The sequence below is a fragment of the Mesitornis unicolor genome, unplaced genomic scaffold (assembly GCF_000695765.1).
Source record: "Mesitornis unicolor isolate BGI_N332 unplaced genomic scaffold, ASM69576v1 scaffold43062, whole genome shotgun sequence".
NCBI classification, from domain to species: domain Eukaryota; kingdom Metazoa; phylum Chordata; class Aves; order Mesitornithiformes; family Mesitornithidae; genus Mesitornis; species Mesitornis unicolor.
The window spans coordinates 22,598-44,169 of NW_010167929.1; the positions used below are offsets into that span (position 1 = coordinate 22,598).

General features: G+C 38.0%; 1 protein-coding gene across 1 annotated transcript in view; it reads left to right on the plus strand.

The window, feature by feature from the left end:
- The window catches only part of LRRC28 (leucine rich repeat containing 28), a 43,399-nt gene that overhangs the window by 19,730 nt on the left and 2,097 nt on the right, over positions 1-21,572 (plus strand). The window contains exons 5-8 of the mRNA XM_010178854.1: positions 8,514-8,720; positions 15,000-15,102; positions 18,662-18,837; positions 21,421-21,572. The exon at positions 21,421-21,572 is cut by the window's right edge and continues 50 nt beyond it. Coding sequence (XP_010177156.1) covers positions 8,514-8,720; positions 15,000-15,102; positions 18,662-18,837; positions 21,421-21,572 — 638 coding nt within the window. The remainder of the gene's footprint in view (positions 1-8,513; positions 8,721-14,999; positions 15,103-18,661; positions 18,838-21,420) is intronic.

A 21,572-nucleotide genomic window follows, 5' to 3' on the forward strand; every position in this document is an offset into this window, starting at 1 on the left:
CGCTCTCTGTAACTTATGTATGGCGATTAGCTATATTAACGGGTAGTTGATTTTACTTGTGCATTAAGCAAATGCAATTTACTAGTAGGAGTTGAGTGCTCAGGGAAGCTTGGAGAACAAAGTAATTCAGTCTTTGAAAGCGAACAAACACAAATTGTTAGTGCTCTGCAACAGAGGAATTTTACAATGTATTGATTTCCATTTTTACCTTGCTGACCAAATACAATTTTCTTTGATACATACATCGTGAGAGAGTTAAAATAGTACTTATTATTGACATCCTTGTTTTCACTCAGCTAGTCTACTAAATAAATTGAGGCAAAATAAAATGCATCATTTACTGACACTAAATCTAAATGGAAAAAGTCTTTAAAGTGAATGTGTAGAACTGGAGGTATTGTCTGAGATTAACTTTCCTGTGGTTCATGTCACACACAGAGTTTGATACCTGTATCTCCATTATCTTAATTTTATTGCAGTGGTATTTAAAATAAAGACCCGTGTTTAACTTAGTATTGTCCAAATCTGCATTAAATTGTCATTCTTTATGGAAGGCTTTGATACTGAGCAACTGCAAGTGTACTCCAGTTGGTAATTATTTTGTTTGAGAGCTTTATGGATCAAGACTACTTATTTGTGTAGCTAAAGGAATGCAATTCAGAATGACCAAATGGGGAGTTTGGACTTTAATTGCAAGCCTTGCTTGTCTGCTTTGTGCTGATTTGAAACACTAAACAGCAGCATCTTCCACTGGTTAAGATAAGACTTGCAGTTGCTCTCAGCATTTTGAAAATGAGGACACTTGCAAGTGTTGCTTGAAGTCGGATGGCTTTTGGGTGGTAATCTTAGCCACTGTTAGTGGCTGGTCCATACCGTTTTCTCTGTAGTAGCAGCATCATTTTAGTACCTCCTGCCTGCCCTTCCCAAGTGGTGAATTAGCCGTTCTGCTAGGAGGCCACACAGATACTGTGGGCAAGTGAGGAGGAGCAAGAGAAGCTCCTGTTACTGCTGCTAGAAAGGGTCATCTGAACCCATAGTTTACGTTAGAGAAAGATGCACCTCTGTTATAGTGGGAATATTTCCTGTGAACGTCTAGCTAATCCCTCCCCTGTAATTACTGTTGCAATTTGTAGTAACTTCCAGTGGCCAGGAAGAACTTGTTATTTTCATAAGACTTCAGTTAAGACAATCCCATCCATTAGCATTCCTTTGAAAAACAACTATGGTCACTCCACTACTGTAAGCATGGTACGAAACTAAGCATTTTCCTTTGATTCTTTTCCTTTGCCTCATCCCACTCAAATTTGTAGCTGCATTTTTTTGTTATGGAGACTGAGTGTCTTTGGTATCTCCCAGTAGTAAGATAAGTGAGCATAACTTGTCTTGATGTAGTGTAATACTTTTGCACAGAAAGATAAAAATCTAACCTCGACCTATTATTTTTGTTAAGCATTTAGTTACTTCTTGGAGAGAAAGGAAAAAAAAAAAAGACTCCCAGTAACCTCAAGGAACGGAAGAAAGATGTGTGTGTTTCCAGTTGGTTGGAAACAGTTGATAGCAACAGTCACAACAGCTTGGTCTTTGCTTGGATTATTTAGACACCAGTGTGGTAACAGGTTGGGAGCTGCTAATCTGCCAGAGGACCCGGCCGTTGTGTTGATCTGAAGCTTTTCCTTTCAAGAAGAAAGGAGAATGCTGTCCTAGAACTTACAGCCAAGACTGGCCCTGTCTCTGTGGCTTCCTGAGCTATCCTTAATCTCTCTTTACGATACTCATTTTGTTCACCTTCATTTTAGACAATTACTGCCTTGCTGTGCTTAATCAAAGCAGGGTACTTTAGTAGCCATTTCTAGCTGGCTGGCATCTTAAGTTGAAATAATTAACTCAACTTTATGCACCAAGTTTTTCTGGAAGGCTTTCCCTCCTCTTTCCATGTAGTGTTATTAGTGCACAGGGAATTGGAGATGATGTGCAGCAGTGAAGATGGTAAGATATAAACAAAACAAAAGAAACGTAACAAGTCTCATGCTTTATTCATGTCACATTTGTTTGTGTTCATACCACCCAGGAACACCCAGAAAAAGGAAAAACCAGCTGCTCCTCAAAGGAAAGACAACAGCAAAAACACAGCACTTCCTAAATAAGAGACTTCTCTAAGGTGCTAGCAGAATTTTTCGTGCAATATACTTGACAAAGTACCGTTCTGTCTCTTCACACTTCATTTTGGTCCCTCTGTCCAAATTTTGGGTTATCATTTAATAAAACCATTGAATAATACTGACATAGTAACTTCACAGCTATTAGTTATTTGTGTAGTTATAGTACCTTGCTGTGGGGCAGTGAAGTACTAGGCAGAGTGCACTGAACAAAATGAAAGGATAGGTTGTCTTCTAAAAAAAACCAAAACAAACCAAAAACCCCAAACCAAACAAACAGCAAACCTGATGATTTCATGGCCTTGAGTTACCTTTGTGCAAACAATTTTTTTCCTCCCTATCCCTATTGCCCTTTCACCCATCTTTTGCCATTTACTCACGTATGTTAATTTTGGGTATTTTTATCATCTGATTTGTTGTAGCTGTTCTTATTGGGACCGTCAAATTCTGGAAGAAAATGGAATTCCAAACCTGCATTGAAGGGAAATATGGAGCACGACCTTATAACCACTCTGCATCTGTGCTCTCTGTCTGGAGTTTCAGTGCTGATGCTGAGGAAAGCACAGAGCATTGGACCATGAAATACAGAAGGCTGCCAGTTTGGTTAACTTAAATTTATTTGTGGTGAAATATAGGGAACCCCTGACCTTTAGAAGAGTTTGACTTAATGAGACTCTCATGCCTGATGTCTGTTTTCAGCTGCTCTTAGCTCAATTAAAATTACTGTTTAACAAGATTGGACTTAAGAAAGCCACTTTTCTCACCTTTGCTTGTGAATGATAGTACCAAATAGGCTTTGGTACTAAATTTGATTTGACTGTTACTTACACATCTGTGTTCATTCACAAACACAATCCTGGCACAGAAAAAAGATCTTTTCCCCTGTTCTTTCCAGCCAGGATATTTTGTGTGAAATGCAGCCATAAGTATTGCTTTAAAAGTAACAGATTGAAGTTTGATCAACTGGGATAGAGGCGCTTTTTTATAGATTTTTTTTTTATCAGTTTGAATTTTTATTCAACACCTTATTTAAAAACAGGTTATTCATAAAATAGTTTCTGCAGTATCACAAGGTCTCTTCCAGTCCCTCTTCTTTATTTTTCTTAAAATATTGAGCAAATATTAGCCTACCTGAGGAAAATACAAGGGAAAAATCATCTTCATGCCTGTTAGGCTTGAGAAACAGAACGTTTTCAAGCTCTCTCACTACCAATATAGTAAAAGATCTTCATACAGCAGTGTCAAAATGTAAATGTGATTCAATTTGCCTCCCTTTTTCTTTGTCCTTAAATCTAATGATACCAATTTTCAGCTATGGTCGAACTTCCTTGTTTGAAGATGGCACAGGTCTATCATAAGTGCCAATTTGTGCTGGAAAATTTAATTTTTATAGGCTATGAAATGTGAGCTGTGTGGTAGGACAGTAAATGTAATGTAATATAATAGGCTATTTAATTTGTTTTAACCATCTTAAAATCTATTTAAGTCCTCCAGAGGACATCCCAGAGCAGATCTAAAGGAGATCTTTCCCTCGAGCTCATAGTGATTTAAACTTACATTTCCTGGCCAACACAGTTTTAAACTGATAATAATATCAGAATTCAAATTCGCAGACTCGCATTTTTTTCTAATGGGACAGGCGATAACCTTTTTAAGTATGAAAGACTTCCACAAGCTTTTCCTCACTGTTACATGGTTTTATAGGTGTGATAGAAAAATGCCTCTCGTACTCACATTCATGGAAATGGATTAAAATGGTATTCAGGGTGAAGGATAGTAGCCACTCCTAGCACCTTTCCTTTCCTGAAGCAACCAACTTCTTAGACACCAGGATAGGCAAGAGAAAGTTGACAGCAACCCAAAACCGAGTATTTTTTTTACCAGGGTGGAAAATTAAAATTCTTAATGAAGTAGAACCTTGAGGAACACCACCACTAGTCATGTTTTCCCCATCCCAATAATTTGCCATGGGATGTGATACTCATGTGTTACTAATAACTAAGAAATTTCATCAAAGAAAGATAAGCCAATATAACGTGATTTGTATTTGGAAAGATCCAGGTTGCATTTTAATTCTGCTTTCCATGTATGCTCCAGTCATTGGTTACTCTTGGTTGCACTTCCCCTAGGACAGTTGTTACAAGATACTGAGAAGCACCGAGTTCACGTGTTCAGGGCTTTTTTGAACACAGGCTCTCCACTTCTTCTCCAACCCTAGGCTGCTGTCCCAGGAAGTGTCCTGTTCATTGAGAATCCTCGTGCCTGAGTCTGCAATTTTGATATATAACCCATTTTTTCAGTATGCTGAAATTTTTTTAAGCAGTCTCATTTCATTTTAGTAATGGATGTGGCAATTTTCAGTGCTTTGTCCTTGTTCCCATGAGCTATTCTGTCTATGTCCTCATATGCGGCATTATTCTTACAGGAAAAAATGATGCAAAAAGCTAATTTAGTATTTGGTCTGTCCTCCTAATTTCTACCCCATGTTGACACCAGTTCTCCATTTCTTGAGAAACCTTTTGTTTTTCAGCGAGTTCCCATTTTCCTGGCAGTTTTCATTTCATTTCTGCAGCCTGACCTGGAAGTGCAGCTCCCTTTGCTGATCAGTCCCTTTTTCCATTCCTTGTAGGTTCTCTGCTTTCTCTTAATATCCTGCTTTGAGGTGCATTCTCATGCAGGTAGGTCCGTAGCCCTTTCCTGTCCCCATTTTTCCTTGACTTGGATGCAGAGATGCAGATAGCATTTGGTTTAAAGTAAATCCATGCCTTCCATACACTCAAATCCAATTGTGAATGTGTTTCATATAGCTTTGGATGAAATTTTGGGTTATGGCCCAACAGGGAAAGGTGGGATTGCTCTTGAAATGTAAAGAAAACTGGAGGTTATTTTTGAGTTATGCAGCTGGTGAAGCCTGTACCCTCAGAAGGTTATGGAAGTTTGAATTGCCTTTGGGAATTATGATATGTTGTATAGGCAGCTTACTTCCAGATGGTTTTTTTCTTCATGTAAAACCATGGAAATCAATATTAAAAACTGTCACTTAAACCATTTCAGTCAGACTTTTTTTTCTTCTAAACCTGATGCTAGGTATGCTTGTACAAATACAGGAAGTTTTGTCAGAAGGTCAGTAATTTTGGAAATGTCCTGAAATTCTTTCAAGGTTTCATTATTTTTTTTTCTTTCTCAAAACAAGGTACGCTGATGTTTCTTTCCTCTTTGTGTTAAGAGACAAAGCTATTTCACAGCTTATCTTTTGAAAACCCAAATGCAGATGGTGACAGTTCACTTGTCCCTTTCTGCAAGTGGCTGGGAAAGCTTTCACCATGAATGCAAAGGCTGCTTTTTGGAGTCACAGCAATCACTTCTGAATCTTCATATTATCAAGGATGAAAAAGATGAATTAATTACTCCAGTGCTGGCAGTTTGAGAATACAGTCTGAAGTATTTATGTGTACGTCCGTGTCACTGAGATCCCCTTCAGAAGGCTGTAGGCAGGACTGGGTGTGAGTCTGTGTTTTAGTCTCTGTGAGGTGAGGTAGTGTGTGGATTTACAGTCTGTCAGTCACTTTGTGCGTGCTGCACCACGAACACATCTGCACCATATGGCCAAGCCTTGGAATTGCCCATCTATATGTGAAGGGAGTTATCCATGTGTGTGGACACGGCCAAAACACTTGGGTTTAAAGAATCGGACAAGAGCTTTGTGTTTGGACTCGAGTCTTTCTGAGCTACAGGTTTAGCAAAGCTACTGAGGATTTTTTCTGGCTTCTGATATCAAAATGGGGTTCAGTGCTCTGCCATGTTGATCTTGATAGTGTTAATCCCAGAGCTAATATAAATTTTAAATTACACATTTATGAATTTCATTTAAATGTAATTGAAACTCCTCAATGTGGTTTAATGGTGCCGTATAACGCTTGTCTCTTTCTTAACCTGAGGGAGGGTGCAAATCTCTTTATTAAAGTCTCTTCTTCATCAGTTGTTTTTATTTTGGAAATAGCTATTTTATTTTCTGTGTCTGCCTGAAATTTCCAAAGTCCAGCTCTCATACGTATCACAGTGCTTGATGAGGTGAGAGCAAGAGAGAGATCTGTGAGTCTTTCACTGTGTTTGTTAGGCAAGGCATCCGTCAGTATTTCTGTTGCAAGATTTTTAAAGCATGGATAATAGTATTTGGTAACTGAAAGCTTGGAAAACTTATTAATGGGCTGTTTATATTTTGTGTTATTCCCCTGTATTGTTTTCCTTTGCCTTAATGAGACTGCAGCCAATTTAGTGTCGTTAGTAAATGTCTGAGCATGTTCATCAAAATTAGACTTGAGTGCCATGCTGGGGAGTCTGGGGGCTGTATCTTTAACCTGATGGCACTTTACATGGTTCGGTTTACTTTTTGACTTCATCATGAGTCGGTGGGTGTTTTTGTAACATATGGCACTGTACGTTGAAAGTGGATGTTTACATCTGGTATGCATTGGAAGATGGAGGTAGAGAGGATGAAGTTTTGGGCAAGTATGTGTTTTTTGGATGAAGGATCAAGTGAGAATACTTTTATTTCCTCTTAGATTTGAAACATATCATTCTAGCAATGCCTTTGAAACTCTGCCAGCTTTGCCAACCGTAACATTTATGGGATTTAGGACCTAAAACTGAATTAGAAAACTGTTTTTAGTGGCAGAGTAAAAGGTTACTGCATGAAAATAGCGAGGCCTATTATTGACTGCATGTGGTCAGTGGTTTGGCTGAATGTAGGTGGCTCTTTTCCTGTCACTGTTTTCAAGCATATGGCTTTGTTTGTGATGAATATAAAACTCTTTAAAAACGAATCCTACTGCAGTTCTTTTGCACAGTAGCCTTTTGCTGTTTAGTAGTGATTATTTTGCTTTTGCCATTCATTTTCAACCTTGTAGTAAAACAAAACCTTTAAAAATAAAGCTTGCGATTCCTGTTGACATCAAAACTAAAAGGTGTGAAGAATGTGGTCATCTGTGTACAGCAGCTGCTTCTGTCAGTAATATTCTATAAAAGGATGCATATACTATGTTGCTGATTCTTTATTGTAGTTTACACTGGGATTGTCTGCAGCGAGCAGAAACTCCTTTTAAATGTGCATGGACATTTTATTTAATTAGTACTTTTGTGAACATCTCTAATTATGAATTATAACTTCCCTTTTTTCCCTTTGCATGTTTTCAGTCTTGAAAGTAACATTTTATAGCAGTTTTTCCCAAGGTCAACTTCAACTTGAAATTAACCCAGTGTTTTGTTTTCATCTTTGGGTGTGGTGTACAAGGTGCTACCCCAGAGCTCAGGGAATAGCAAATTTTCTAGCTCTTGCTGCAGAGAGAGCTTAAGGGCTGAACAGGTTCTGTTCAGCTTTAACTTAAACAGTGTTGCCCTCTTTATATCTTTAAGAAAAATCTGTGTGATAGAGCTCTAAATTGTGCCGATTGTGGATTGTGTAGTTTCTCTGGTGTTTTCAGTGTAGAAAATTCTGGTGAATCTCTTGTTTTAGCAGCTATCAGATGCAGGAGCTGGTTTCATTCAGCCAAGAGCAAAGTACATTTGGTTCTGCAGTAAGAATTAGGGGCACCAAGCACTTAATGAGTTGGTTCCATTGCTGTAAATTGTTTAAAAACAAAGCAAAACTGTTTACAGTTTCCCTGTGTTTGGGGAAAGTAATTTATAGAACTATCCCCTTTGTAGAGTAACTGTAAAAGAGTAACTAAGTAAACAATGAGAGAACCTGTAGAGCTGCTTAATTTGTTTGTCGGTCAGACTCAAGGAAATCACTCTGTGGCACAAGTGAGGCCACTCGTGTGATCACATCTTGCAGAGTTGAGAACTTCATTTGGTACCTACATAGAAAAAAATATACAATGCTATTTAAAACACAAAATGTAGTTATAAAATTCTTAGTGTTAAAAAAGAAAGTCTCTAGAAGCTGTAATTACTGCAACTATAGGTTAGAACTTAAGGCTAATATCTTCCTCCAATATAACATAACAATGTAACTTACAGGTTATTAAGAAATCTCTTTTCCAATTCAAACTAGGTCTTTTGAATTGCATTACAAAGACAGAGCTGTTGTTCTTAAGCATGCTTGGTGAAGGACTGTCACTAAGCAAGAAGTGCTATGCATGTATTTGTAACTCTCATTGCAAGAGAATCTCAAATAAGGTGGTTATAAGCATTGCATCTTCAAATGTTTTTAAAAAAAATAATTGGAATTTGCATGTGTTCGGGCTCATGCAAAAACCCCTCAATAACAGCAAGCTATGTAATGTGTTATTTCTTAGTGGTCTTGTTTGCGAAAACAGTTTTATTAATAATTCTCAATGCCTCCTGTTTGGATTGTAGAGGTTGGAGACCTGAGAGAGCTGCAGACTCTGGACATTTCAACCAATCGTTTGATGACCTTACCCGAAAGGCTGCACATGTGCCTCTCGCTGCAGTACCTGACTGCAGACCGAAACCACCTGTGGTACGTTCCCCGCCACCTGTGCCAGCTGCCGAGCCTCAATGAGCTCTCCATGGCTGGAAACCGCCTCGCGTTTTTGCCGCTGGGTGAGTCACCGCCGTCATTGGGCTGGGGGTTGAGTCGCAGAAGAGACAGGAAAACAAACTTTCCGTCCCAAAAGTTTAAAAAAATATGTTATTTTCTCTGATACTGGTCCCTACAAACTGTGTTTATGGAGGTGTCACAGTGATCATATTGTTGGAAAGTATGTTAATAAACAAAAAGCAGGTTAAGGTTTCATGTCTGTCTTAAAGCAACAGATCAGCTATCGAATTTGCTTTATTTTTAGCTAACTGAGGGGGAAAAAAGTTTGAATGATGCTGTGTTTAAATATAGTACTATGTAATCTGAGTTCCACTGCTTTGGGTAATGATCTGTTTCTGCTTGCTGGATCTGATGGTTTAACTAAGATTCTTCAGCAAGGGTTTAAAACTTGCTGTGGAATCTCAGTAACTCCACAGAAATTATTCTTCAGCATTAAGAATGTGAGTACTGCAGGATCTAGCAGAGATTTAGGTTATGCTGTGTATAGGCATCCATCAAAATTTCCACAGTAGTAGTGCAGGGAAGAATTAATCTGCTTTCTCAACCATTTTGAAGTCTGGAAGTATACAGCAGTTGTTCACAAGCAGGAGGTGCAGTCAGGAAGTTGCTCTGTATATTCTGTTTGTGAAAAGCAAGTCCTCTTCCACGTTTGTTACTTTCTAGCCCTGCTGTGGGCTAAACTCTACTGAAACACAGACACCTGCAGATCTGTCGTCTCATTTGAATAGCCATTAATAGTTTTTTCTAGAATGCAGTCAGAGTTTGGTGTTAATTAGGTGCAGACGAAGTTGTGGTAATCACATTGAAAAGGAACTTGAAAATTGAGGTGGCTAAAAATGAGATAATTTCTGAATTAATTACACTGTATAGCTTTAACTGAATTTTTTCACTATTAGCAGTTTAGTCTTTAAAGAGGTTTATGGTCCTTCTGACATTCTTAGCACCTTAGTTTTTGTTACTGGAAAGTAAGTGCAAATAATGTCTCCAGACACAGTGTTTTGGTTACATCTCAACATAGGTTATTATATTAATAAATGAGAAAGTGAGTTCCCAGATGCATCATCCAGATTCCATAGTACTAACTACAGAAGCAAAGTGACTTCTCCTGTTTTGGCAAATATTTCTAACTCCGTTTCATGAGACTGGAAGTTGAATCTTTCTAATTTTGCAAAAATAAGATAAGATGTGAAATATTCAAGGGTAAAAGTTTTTGCTACTTTGAGCTAGTAGCTTATCTGTGAGCGAGCCATGACCTGGATGAGCCATAGATCTGCTGAAGTGTTTTAAGTTCAAAAGGAGGAAATAAATCTCTCATATAATGACACACCTTCTTTTTTTTCTTTATTTTTAGACTCAAATTCAAAACATTCAAAAGGAACTTTTAAAATAACGGGGAAACATCAAAGACTGTCAATTGACCTTGTTCAGTAGTTCTTAATAGTGACTCACTGGTGAACATTTGGAGATAATTTGCTATCTGTGGATATGAAACTGAATCATAAATCCTAGAGTTCAGAGGAAAAGCAAGCACAGTATAAGTGTAGATGTTTAATCCTTTCTCTGAAGAATCAGAATGCTTCAGAGTGGTCAAAATGTGATGGAATAAAGCAGAATTGAGAGTTAGTGCATTGAAGAGCAAGAAGATTAAATCTGTCCTCTGATGGGAAAATATTTTTCTTGGACTCTTACCGAAGTTAAGGCATAATTGTAGCACTATTTCTGCTGCTGCACGTGTTGGCTAATGGGGTTTTTTGTGTGTGTTCTTGCATCCAACTTCACTTTACTGGTTAATGACTAAGGCCATTAAATAACAGTGAAAGATACTGTAGAAATATCTACAAGTGATAGTCAAGCAATATTTTTTTTCAGTTAGGAAGTTGAGTTGAAAAGCAGACACTTTATTCATCTGGCAAAATATGGATTATTTTTTTTTCATCTTTTTATTTTTTACTAGGCACATCCATCTTAGAAGAAACATGTTTGGGACATATTGCTTAATGCTTTTTAAAGTGTGATTTACTGTATTGCTTTTATATGGTGGTTGACATCTACTCTGCCAAGGAGTCCATGCTTCCTCATCTAAGTGTGTCTCTTATTGCTGCCAGTAGAGCCTCTTGTTAAGTGTACTGGAAATCTGCATTTTCCTGTCCCTAGATTGAGATGTCTGAGACTTACTCCAGCAGTAGCACAGTACTTTCACAGCACTGCTGGGATGTAGATTTTTGTCCTGTACAATCTTTTAAGTTTGTGGGCACCTGTGTCTTAAGTAAAAAAAAAAAAAAAAAGAATAATGGTATTAATCAGTTTTTAAAAAATACAATAAAAATACCTGATGCCACCGTGACTTTCAGAACTGGTAAATAAAGAAGCAGATGGGTAGACAATAACAAATGAGTAGTTTTTTCTGCAGAATACACTTAATTCTTGGATATGCCAGTATTTTTTAAAAGTTATTATTTTTCAGCTGTTGAATATTTCAGTTTATATTCAGAGAAACAAGACTGCATGGGTCTGAGCCTTGGGACTTTCCTAATACATTGATTTAAAAACAACTTGCATGTGTAAGTTGAACGGGAAACTGCATGCTGGACAGCTCTGTTATTGTCAGGGTGGTTTTCGTGTTGCACTAATAAATGGTCTTAGGAATTCTATTCTTGAATGGTAGATGGATACAATCACTTTGTATCAGTCTACTTAGAATATAAATTAGTCTTTGATAGAAATTTAACTTGAAAATTTTACCGTTAGCAAATGCTTCAGTGCCTGAAAGCAAATTCCACTGCAAGCAGAAATTTGAATCTGATGACATTGCAAAATTAAAAATGATTTATGTAATAAAGTGCACATATAATTAAAATAGGCCATAAATTCTCAAGTGTGCTGGCAGTCCAGGGGATGTTATGACAGCAAATATTCAGTGTTATATCACTTTATTGAGGGTTTATGTGCACTTTGTGTTTAGAAAATGGGCCTAGTAATTATCAGTGCACAGTAAACAAAGGTCTCATTCTCCCTCAGTATATGCTGCTTTTGTGTCCTTGCCCTCGCAGTATGGTTAAGAGAGCATCAGTGCAGACACACAAGAGCTTTTGTTCCATCCTCAGCCATGTGGAATGCATATGCCAGGGCCCTGAGGTCAGGAAAAAAAAAAGGAGGAAAAGAAAAAAAGGAAAAAAAAAAATGAGAATTGGGGTTTGTTCAGGACTGATGGCATTTGGTCATTTCTGGGCGAAGGTTCTTTGATCTGTGAGCCTGGAAGGAGGAAAGTGGAAATGTTTTAGACACAGTACAGTGCTTGCAAAAGCCACATAAAAACCTTCTTTGTAGCTTTAGCCTTTTCATAGATGGACAGCTTCCTTATTTTAGAAAGTTCTTCAGAAGCGTGTTTTTTAGAGAACTTTTAACAATATTTGTTGACTGATATAAGACATAAAAATTAATGTGGATGGGATACAAAGAGCTTTTTAAAGTGATGATTTATTTAAATTTAAACTTTATGGGATAGTGTTTGATACTGGAAAAAAATTCTTTTGGGGACTAGAAGATGCTTGGTTATTTAATGCAAAGCAACCATATCAAAGGAACATTTATAGTTACAGGCTATTTGGCTTTGGGAATTGAATTTTTCCTACTGAGATATTTTGTCTAACATCCAAAAATTTGCTTTAATTACCTAGGAAATGCAGTCAACTCAGAACTTCAAATCTAAACATAGCATAAGATAAAGACAGAGGGAAGAGATGAGATGCAGCCGAACTCCCCCCTCAGTGCATATGAAAAGAACAGCTTTAAGGCTTTTTTTTGACTTGACTGATTTGCATACATCTGTGTAGAAATGAGCAAGATGAGCCTCTACTAAAGTTTTTCTTCCATTCTCTACATTAATAAGTTAAACAGTCGCACATTCAAGCTACCGCAGCAACCCACAGTTTTCTGCACTGTGAGGCAATGTTCTCTCAGCCTTAGGTGTGCCACACACGCTATCTGCTTTAAATTGTATTGGCTGCTGCTTTTCCAGCCTTACAATATTTTCTGGTGTTACAGTGCCTCAGTATTGCGATATTTTTATTCATCGTAAGATAACAATGTTTTTGTTTCATCTAAAAATATCTCCGAACTTCACTGAACTATTTTCAGCCCTGCAATCCTGAGCCAAAATAAATCATCTTTGAGGTGTGAGCTCATAGTGATGCGCAGCAGCAGCTCCCAGCAGTGCCCATCAGTCAGCAGAGATATTTGTATTTGTTTCTTGGGGCAGGACAGTTGATGGATGGAGCAGATACCTCTGTGAACAGGAACATCTTTGGGATGGGGTTAAAGCAGCATGTGATGGTTGAATGTGTCCCCTGATGTCCAGTGACTCCAGTTTAATTATGGTCCCTGAAACCTCCACAGACTGATGCAGGTCAAGGGCCTGTATTACTAGAATACCAAAGCCAAAGAAACCAAACCTCAGTTTTTCTATGTTAACAGTTTTATTTCAGCAAAGGAATCTGTTCATTTTCTATTGGTATCATCACTTGTTCTTCATATCAAAATTTGATGATGCGGCACTAAAGCTCCTCCTCAGCTTGAGCTTATGAGGTTTCTGGTGCTTGCAGCCGCCACTCAAGTGGGGAAGAGATGAAGACCTTCAGTATATTTTAAGATGGCCAAATGTTTGAGGGGAATCGCTCAAAATATTGTTTCTCTTATCTGTACTGAGTGGTGTCCAGAGCTCTGGAAAAAAAAAAGATCAATAAAACTATTCAATAAAAAAGAATGGATTTTGTTACCTATTGTCATAGTAGGGAATGATAAGGGATCATTATTCCAAATAGGATTTCTAAACAGAAATATCATGGAAATGGTTTTAATTTTTATTCTGTTCTTTGCCACCATTACAACAGGGACAGAAGCTGTGCCTGTTTCTCTGGTTATCTTTATGCCAACCAAGGCAATCAACAGTTGGTGAAGATGGGAAGTCAGAATTAGTCGATATTAGCATCGTCTTGCAATGGGGCTGATCCAGCCAAATGATGTTTATCTTGCTTAGTTTCTATAACACTCATAAAAGTTTAAGAAGTTGAGAGGCATATTTATTTATTTTTATTTTCTCATAATGCAATGTGTCTGGGTTGCAGCTCTCCCCTCCCAGGCAGAGGCTTTCAAACATTGTTTGCTTGGTTTGTGCTTTGTATCAAACGCAGATGTCTTTTCCTAATGCAGTATCACCAACGGCGTAGGAGCTCCGGATGAGATGAGCTGCCTGGATAGATGATCCTCCATGTCAGCTTTCTTGCCAGTTCAAAACTCTTTTAGAATACTCTTTTTAGTTCACTGATTTCTCTTTTTAAACATCTCACATTAGCGTGTTTTTTCACTTCTTTTGATAGCAGACGCATTTACCACTGATTAGATCTTGCTGATAAGCAAAATTCTTGTTTCCAATAATTCCTACTGGAAGCCTGAATTTTCCCCTTTTAGTTTTCCTCCATTTTCCCACTTCAGTTTTCTAAACAAAATAAAGTTATTCCATACCTATATGCTTCTTTCTGAATGTATGTTAATATATTTCTAGTCCATGAAGTTATTGCTTAAAGATGCTGTACTTGCTGCTTTTGACTGCCAGCCATGAATAGAATATTTTAACAAATAATGTAAGAAGCACACCTTCAGTTGTATCGATCACTTACTTGTAGCCACAATGGTTTCTGTACAATATTCTGCAGTTTCATGCATTTATATTTTCTTGTGTTCTGTAATTCACCACATTGCACAGACTTGTTTCTGACTGGTTACTGGTAGCATTTGGTTATGGCTACTGTAATCAAACAAGCGGCTCTTCTAGGAGAAAAGAGTGGGACAGACCACATCCTTGGTTTTGTCTTTACCAAAGATAGTGAAGCTGTGATTTCAGTGGCACGAGGCCAGTTAATGAAAGCAGGTTTGACCTTATGAACTCGAAGTATGCACCATAGATTTGAAATCGGTTGTCCTTTTCCTTCTTCAAACTGACTTCAGAGTTCTTCACAGTTAAAATTTAATTACTTATAATGGGATTTTCAGGGCTACTGAAAAGGGGTTTTGTTTTAGCAATTTTAAATGCTATTTTCTAAACAGAAATCAGTTCATAAGAAAACCATTGACTGACGTTTTACAACTGAGAAGTACTAATTTATGTTTGCTTACATTGAGTCTGATTAGCTTATTTATAATTAAAGAGAAATGCTTTGCTTATAGTTGTCACTGCGACATCCCTTCTCCCCCTGACTTTTCTTTTTTTTTTTTTCTAAAACCAGATTTAGGTCGTTCTCGGGAGCTTCAATATGTTTATGTGGATAACAATATTCATCTGAAAGGCCTCCCATCTTACCTGTATAATAAAGTCATTGGTTGCAGTGGGTAGGTATGAATTATTTCAGATGCCTTGCATACATTGTAAAATATCTCATCAATATCTTCCTGTATGATGCAACTGATTTTCTGCGTGTGTGTGATTGATTCAGAACTGATGTTACCCTGAGGAGATTACTGCAGCTCCCAGTTCAGTTGTATTTTTGTAATAAATCTTGTGTTAATTGCTGACTTTCATTATTTTAGTATTAAGCCATAACAGACAGTGCAGTTATTGTGAAAGAATTTGTAATCTTAATGTAAGGCCTCAAGCTGAATCCTAGCGGCATTTAAAGATTGGCCAAAAATGTAAGCTTCACAGAATTTCCAGAACTAAGGAATGAACAAAATATTTTGTATTGTGTTGCAGCATTTATCTAGTTCATAATTCGTCACATTTCTGTAAGTTATGAGCTGTATCTTGGGATGTCACGTGCAGCTCTGTCACTCATTTTACATCTCAGGATGAGCTTCCTGTAGGTCTTCGTACCTACCAACTAAAATAAGTAACTTTTTTTTGGAATTCGGGATTGACAGGTATATTTTTACATGTGCATTTTAAAAATATCCTAGGCTGTCTCATGTTTGTGGTTAGGATATGAGGAAAAAAGTGGTCTGTGTAGGACACTAGCTTAATTCTTTCTGCACTGACACTAGCATAAATTAGGATCAGCACCACTGATGAATGGAGCCTTACTGGTGTAAAACTGATCAGAAGAGGATTGTCCCCATTACCATCTAATTATACATTTCTGGTATGCTTGATCTCAGCAAATCTTGCATTAAATATAAATTCCCTCTCTACAGCCTGCTCTCTACTGCAATATGTGCGATGCTGAGTCTTGGCATTTAAGGTTTTTCTAATACTCCCATGTCAGCTGGTTGCGTGATATTTAAATACTTGCAGTTGGATTATAATTCTGCTGAACTGTGTGGAGTCTCAAGCTTCTGCTAATTTTGTTTTTCAGGAAAAATAAATTGTAGCCTTTGCTCTTTCGGAACTGATTGTAAATTTTAAGGCAGACATAAAATTGACCCTAAAGGTAATAGAAATGTGTTATTGTGACCAAACCCACTAGTGACAGTGCAGGAGGTGTTCCAACACATTTGGCCCAACTGTCCTGTCCATCTCAGGTGATTTTAAACAACCATGTCTTTATTTTTATTTTCATGTGTTAAGTCTTTATTTTATACTCGGTCAAAATAATTTTACCTTTGTATTGACCTTTTGTGAAGATGTTACCAGTCTTTTTGCTATCATTACGTGTACGGCGCTGGTGAGGATAGCTGCTACTGTCTCTGATGGAGAGTATTATCCATCGAGTATAGAAGAGACCAAAACAGTTTGCAGTAATGCTTCTGTGGAGTAAAAAAAAATAAAGATAATTATTCTTTTCCATATTAATAAAACCTTTAAAAATTATTTTTAGAAAGCAAATTAATATTTGTATTTGTATACCAAGTAGATATTTGTCATTATATGGTGAAACCGTCTTGAAACAGATTATTTTTACGGACAGTTTTCAACATGGGAGTAGCACTTAAATATATTATTAAAACCCAAAAGATTTTATTTGATAATGTGTTGAGTGATGTTCAAATCATGTAATAATGGTCATGTGAAGATCTTCTGTGTTCTTTCCAAGAAAGCATTAGTAACCAATGCGAGGTTTTTGTGGGTCAGGCAAGAGTTGAAGATCCAGGCTTTAATCTGGTCATCCATTGGAGAATAAAATCTGACATGCTGCTGTTACTAACGTAAAGCTACATTTCTGAAAATAGAATATAAATTGCATTGTGTAAGTAATGAATCTCTGTCTGAGAATCCTGCAGTCAGACTGACTGAAAAAGTCTTTTATGTAAGAGGTGATGATCTCAGCACTCAAAATAAATTTTGATCTTATTTTTTGCAGATTGGATTTCATAGTCTGCAGCTAGGTATCTGTCAGTCTTCTTGAAGGCAGCCAATAGGTGGTCACAGCTTTTTTTCCCCCCAGTTACTTACCAGAGTTCTTCTGCAGCTCCATTTTTTCCAGCTAGATAGACCATCCTCTGTTCCACTTTTCAATCTTCATGGATTTTGTGTGGGGTTTATTTTACTTTTTAATTTTTTGTTCTTGCACCCAGTATTACTCGTAGGTTGAGATTAATTCCCTAATCTAGCCTGATTTAAGGGCGTGTATCTCTCAGATTATTCCTCTTGATAGTGTTTTTTACTTTGCTTTTCAGAGTTATGGTCAGGCATTAATAGCCTCGCCCTTTATGTAGACCAAATGACCCAGCTCTGAACAGCAGAAACTGCAGTGAGTTTATGGCTGTGTCTTTAGCTAGGTTGGTAAGGAGTTAATCAGCTTGCAAATACATTATGGATCTATTTGTTATGATAGCTAACTGGTTGGGTATGGATTGCTGGGGAATGGACTGTTGGAATATTGGATCTCTGAATTCCCAATTATATTTTAACTCCATTAATGATTTGTATTAAATATTTAACAAGAGGCTGATTGACTTGCTCTTTGATGCGGCTCTTTTTTTGCTTGTTTCTCTGGGCTGTTTTTCCCTTAATCAGAGGCGATGAGATTCTTTGTTATCAGAAGAGTACAATGGGATTTCTTTCACATCTGATAAGGTCTAGTGCAGTTACCTCAGTTTTAGGTCCAATATCTGGGAAGGCTGACAAATTTGTGTTTCTGTTCCATTTGTTAGGACTGGCCCTAACAAGTTGCTCTTGGCTTCAAATTTAAGTTGTCATAAACAATTCCGATTCCCCTGTTGACTTCTCCAGCCTCTTAGTAGAATTTTCCTATGCGTGTCTCTTTGGTATGATAGCTTGCAACAGTGATCATGTAAAGAGTTCTTATTTTTACTACAAGCTAAGTTTCTCTCCTTGGATCCAAATAACCTTCCTTTTCCTTGTACGATCTGGGAGGGACAAGGCTAGTAGACTTACTAGGGTATCTTCCCACTACAGCTTAAGCTGTTCTTTTTATTTTTCCTTCACCCATGCCCCCGCACCCTCCAAGGAAGCTCTGAGGATAGGCAAAGGTATAGTACAGAATCACCCGGTGGCACTTCATGGGTTATTTTGGTGGTTTTCCTCACATATTATAGTTGAGAAATTCTCAATGGGTTGATCCAAGACACAGGAAGCCAACTGTTAGGTGTATGAAACTGCTCTCCTATGTGAAGTATCTAGTAATGATGTCATTCAGAGGCTAAAAGACATGAGTGTGTTGGCAAAGTAAGGGACACACAGCACGCTTGCTTCACCTCCTTGGGATTGTGTTCTCATTTGTCCAGTTTTTTTGAATGTTATTCGATAAGTAAAGACCTCCAGATGTCCCATGACTAGCACGTTACAGAAGGTGGGATCTATAGAAAATGGGTGTCAACATGGATCCATAGAAAATGGGTATAAAAATTTATTGCCCTATGCAAGGAACCTTGAAGGGTGCTGCGCTGAAGAACAGTATCAGGCATACTTTGGGTTGGTCATCTGGGTTTCCGCATAAAGTTGCTTTTATTACTGTTTTTCTAACCGGTTTCTACGTGTCTTTTGTTCTTCTAGTTGTGGTTCTCCAATTCAAGTTTCAGAGGTGAAACTGCTCTCTTTTTCATCGGGCCAGTTAACGGTGTTCCTGCCAGCGGAGGTGAAATCTATAGGGACAGAAACAGATCACGTGCTGCCTTTGCAAGAGCTGGCCATGAGGACCCTCTATAACACCTACTACAGGTTTTTAAAAGGTAAGAAATTTCTGCATTCTTCAGATGATAGAAAGAGTGAAAGTCCTTTCCTGGCAGTGGTAGGAATATTTCTAATGGTTCTTCAAAGAGCTGGGCAAAGGTTAATATTTTTAAATATTTATTTAATCAAATTATGTTTTAAATGCTGTATTAGAACAAAAATGTCCAATATCACAAAACAGAGATCTAAAGATTATTTCTAAGGTCAAGTTGTGCTTACAAATGGTTTTTCTTGAGGACTGTATAAAGGAGGAAGCTTTCTGCAGGAGAAACTCTTTAATGGAAATGAGAGATGAGAAAATCAGTTCCTGAGGCCAGATTAGATGCATCAGCCAACAATGCAGCTTCTTGCCAGGCCGCACACTCCTGAACTGGCAGACTTGTTGGACATAAGGCAAGAGAGATGGTAGCAGCCCTTGGCCATTTCAGTGCAGCGCGACAGCTGAGCTGTTTTAGTTCTGCCCCAATTCAGACTCTTTGCTGTAAAGTGGCTCTTGGCTCATCTGGGTATGCATCACGCAATCACATGAGTTAGCAATATTTGATAATAACCTGCATATTCATATTTTGTCAGATTTAGATGTATTGTCAGTCTCCTCTATTCACAGCATATTGGGAATTTGTCAGCTTTAGAGGTGAAAGTAGAAAGCAGAAGGGTAGAGAAGTCCAATGGGAGGATTAGAGGGTTATGGTAAGGGTCACTTGTACCACATCCACTGGAGGAAATTGTAACTGCTGAACTGTGGCTTTGCCAGGAAAATGTGCACGGGGAGGTCTGCAGCAAATGCACTGAAGGGAAGAAGCTTCGTGTTGAGGGGTGGGATAAGTGTACAAGCCTGTGTTCAACGGCACTGCTTTGTGGAAAATATACTAGCATAGATAACATTAATTGACCAGTTTGCGGTTGTGGGTTTTTTATATTTCTGCATACAGAGGGAAGGTTTTTAGTTGTTTGGTATCAGGATGTCAGCTGCACCAAAATTACACAATGAGGGATGCTGCTTCATTTTGATTTGCAATTCAATTTCTAGTCTTTGAAAAGGAATTTGAGAACATCAGGTACCAGATCTTTAAAATCATCAGTAACTGCTTTTCTCACCCAGTTGTGACTTGCACAACAATTTCTGGAGTATGACTGTGTGAGTGTGGTTCCTGAAGACATTGGTGAAGTTTGGTTTGGGAACAGCAAGATAGCATTGCAAAGTCAATTTAAGAAATGGTTTGTAGAAGGTTTGCACGTGGCTGTGAGGATTATATGTGGTTGCAGTCAAGGTGCAGAACCTGAAAAAGATGGTGAAGCTTATTTTTTAACTATCTTGCCTAATTCTAGTTTGCTACACTGTACTATGTAGTTTTTTTACATATATACATATACACGCACAAATATATACTCTTATTTTGAGTGACCTATTAAAGATGATGTGCGTTACCACTGGTGACACCCACGTTTCTGTGAGAAGTAAGACAGCTCAGACAGGTATAAGATAATGCTGTGTTGGGGAAGCAGGTGGCACATATGATTAAAGTAGCAGATTTCATCTATCACTGATTGCCTGCATTTGCAGTTCCAAGAGTGCTGTTAAACATTTGGCTGCTGCTAAGTAAGTATGACATAGGTGACTGGGCTACTTTTCCTCAATCTTTGCTTGGCTAAAATGTGACCTTTTCTTTCTGATGCAAATGTACTATTTGTCATGCCTGTCACCTCAATTGAGGTTGTTGTGGTACATTGTGTATGGGGTTAAACCTTACAGTGTTTGAAAGCTGAAACTAGTGTGATACTGCAAAACTGATTTATCAAGTACTGCATCGTGTCTTGATTACTCAGCACCTAAACTCATTCACCTGTCTTGGCTGTCTCTCAGTTTCCAGATGGGGATTAGCATGTTGGTTTTAATTTATAAAATACTATGTGGCTTGGGCCAAGCCTGAGAAAATGATTGCTCTTTCCCATGAAATGACCCTGGAGTCCCTTTTGGTGAAAATGATCGCATCTTTTAAACCGTGGGGGCACACTTAAGAGATGATGAATATATTGATCTTTCTAGAGTGGTCTCTTTGGTTGGACCTGTGAGAATTATGCTGGCCTGGATTGTATTTCAAGTAATTCTAAGTATTACAGATCCCTTTTTGCTGATGGTGGAGCTTGGGCTCTTTAGTGAGCTTAGCTATTCTGCTGGATTTGTTGCTGAAATATTTTAGTAAAATGCTACTGACCTTTTCAGAATTTTACATTGTTATTAATTACTAAATGCCCGTCTAGATCATCTTTGTGTCTAAAAATGCCTTATGATGCATTACTGTTTTTTATTATTTACTTGAACTATATTTTCACCTGGGTACTTGGGCCCAGTTATTCTTACGCCCACAGATGCTGAACTTACACACATTTAACTTTTTGAACTTGCACCATGTGCTTCACCCTAGTGCTGGTAATCTGTATTACCTTGCTGTTCTCTTGACAAAGTCTTAAGAATGTGAGTCAGTCGATTTTCTGAATTGCTCATGAATCATTCTTGTTGCGTTTGACTTCATCATGCAGTTGTTTTGTGACAAGCCTTTTCTATTCCTTTTCTTCTCTAGATTTGAACTTTCTGACTCCAATCTCGCTACCCAAAAGCCTCTTGGAATTGCTGCACTGTCCCTTGGGACACTGCCACCGCTGCAGCCAGCCTATGTTTACCATTGTCTACCCAAAGCTCTTTACCTTGAGGGCAACTCCAATGGCCGGGATT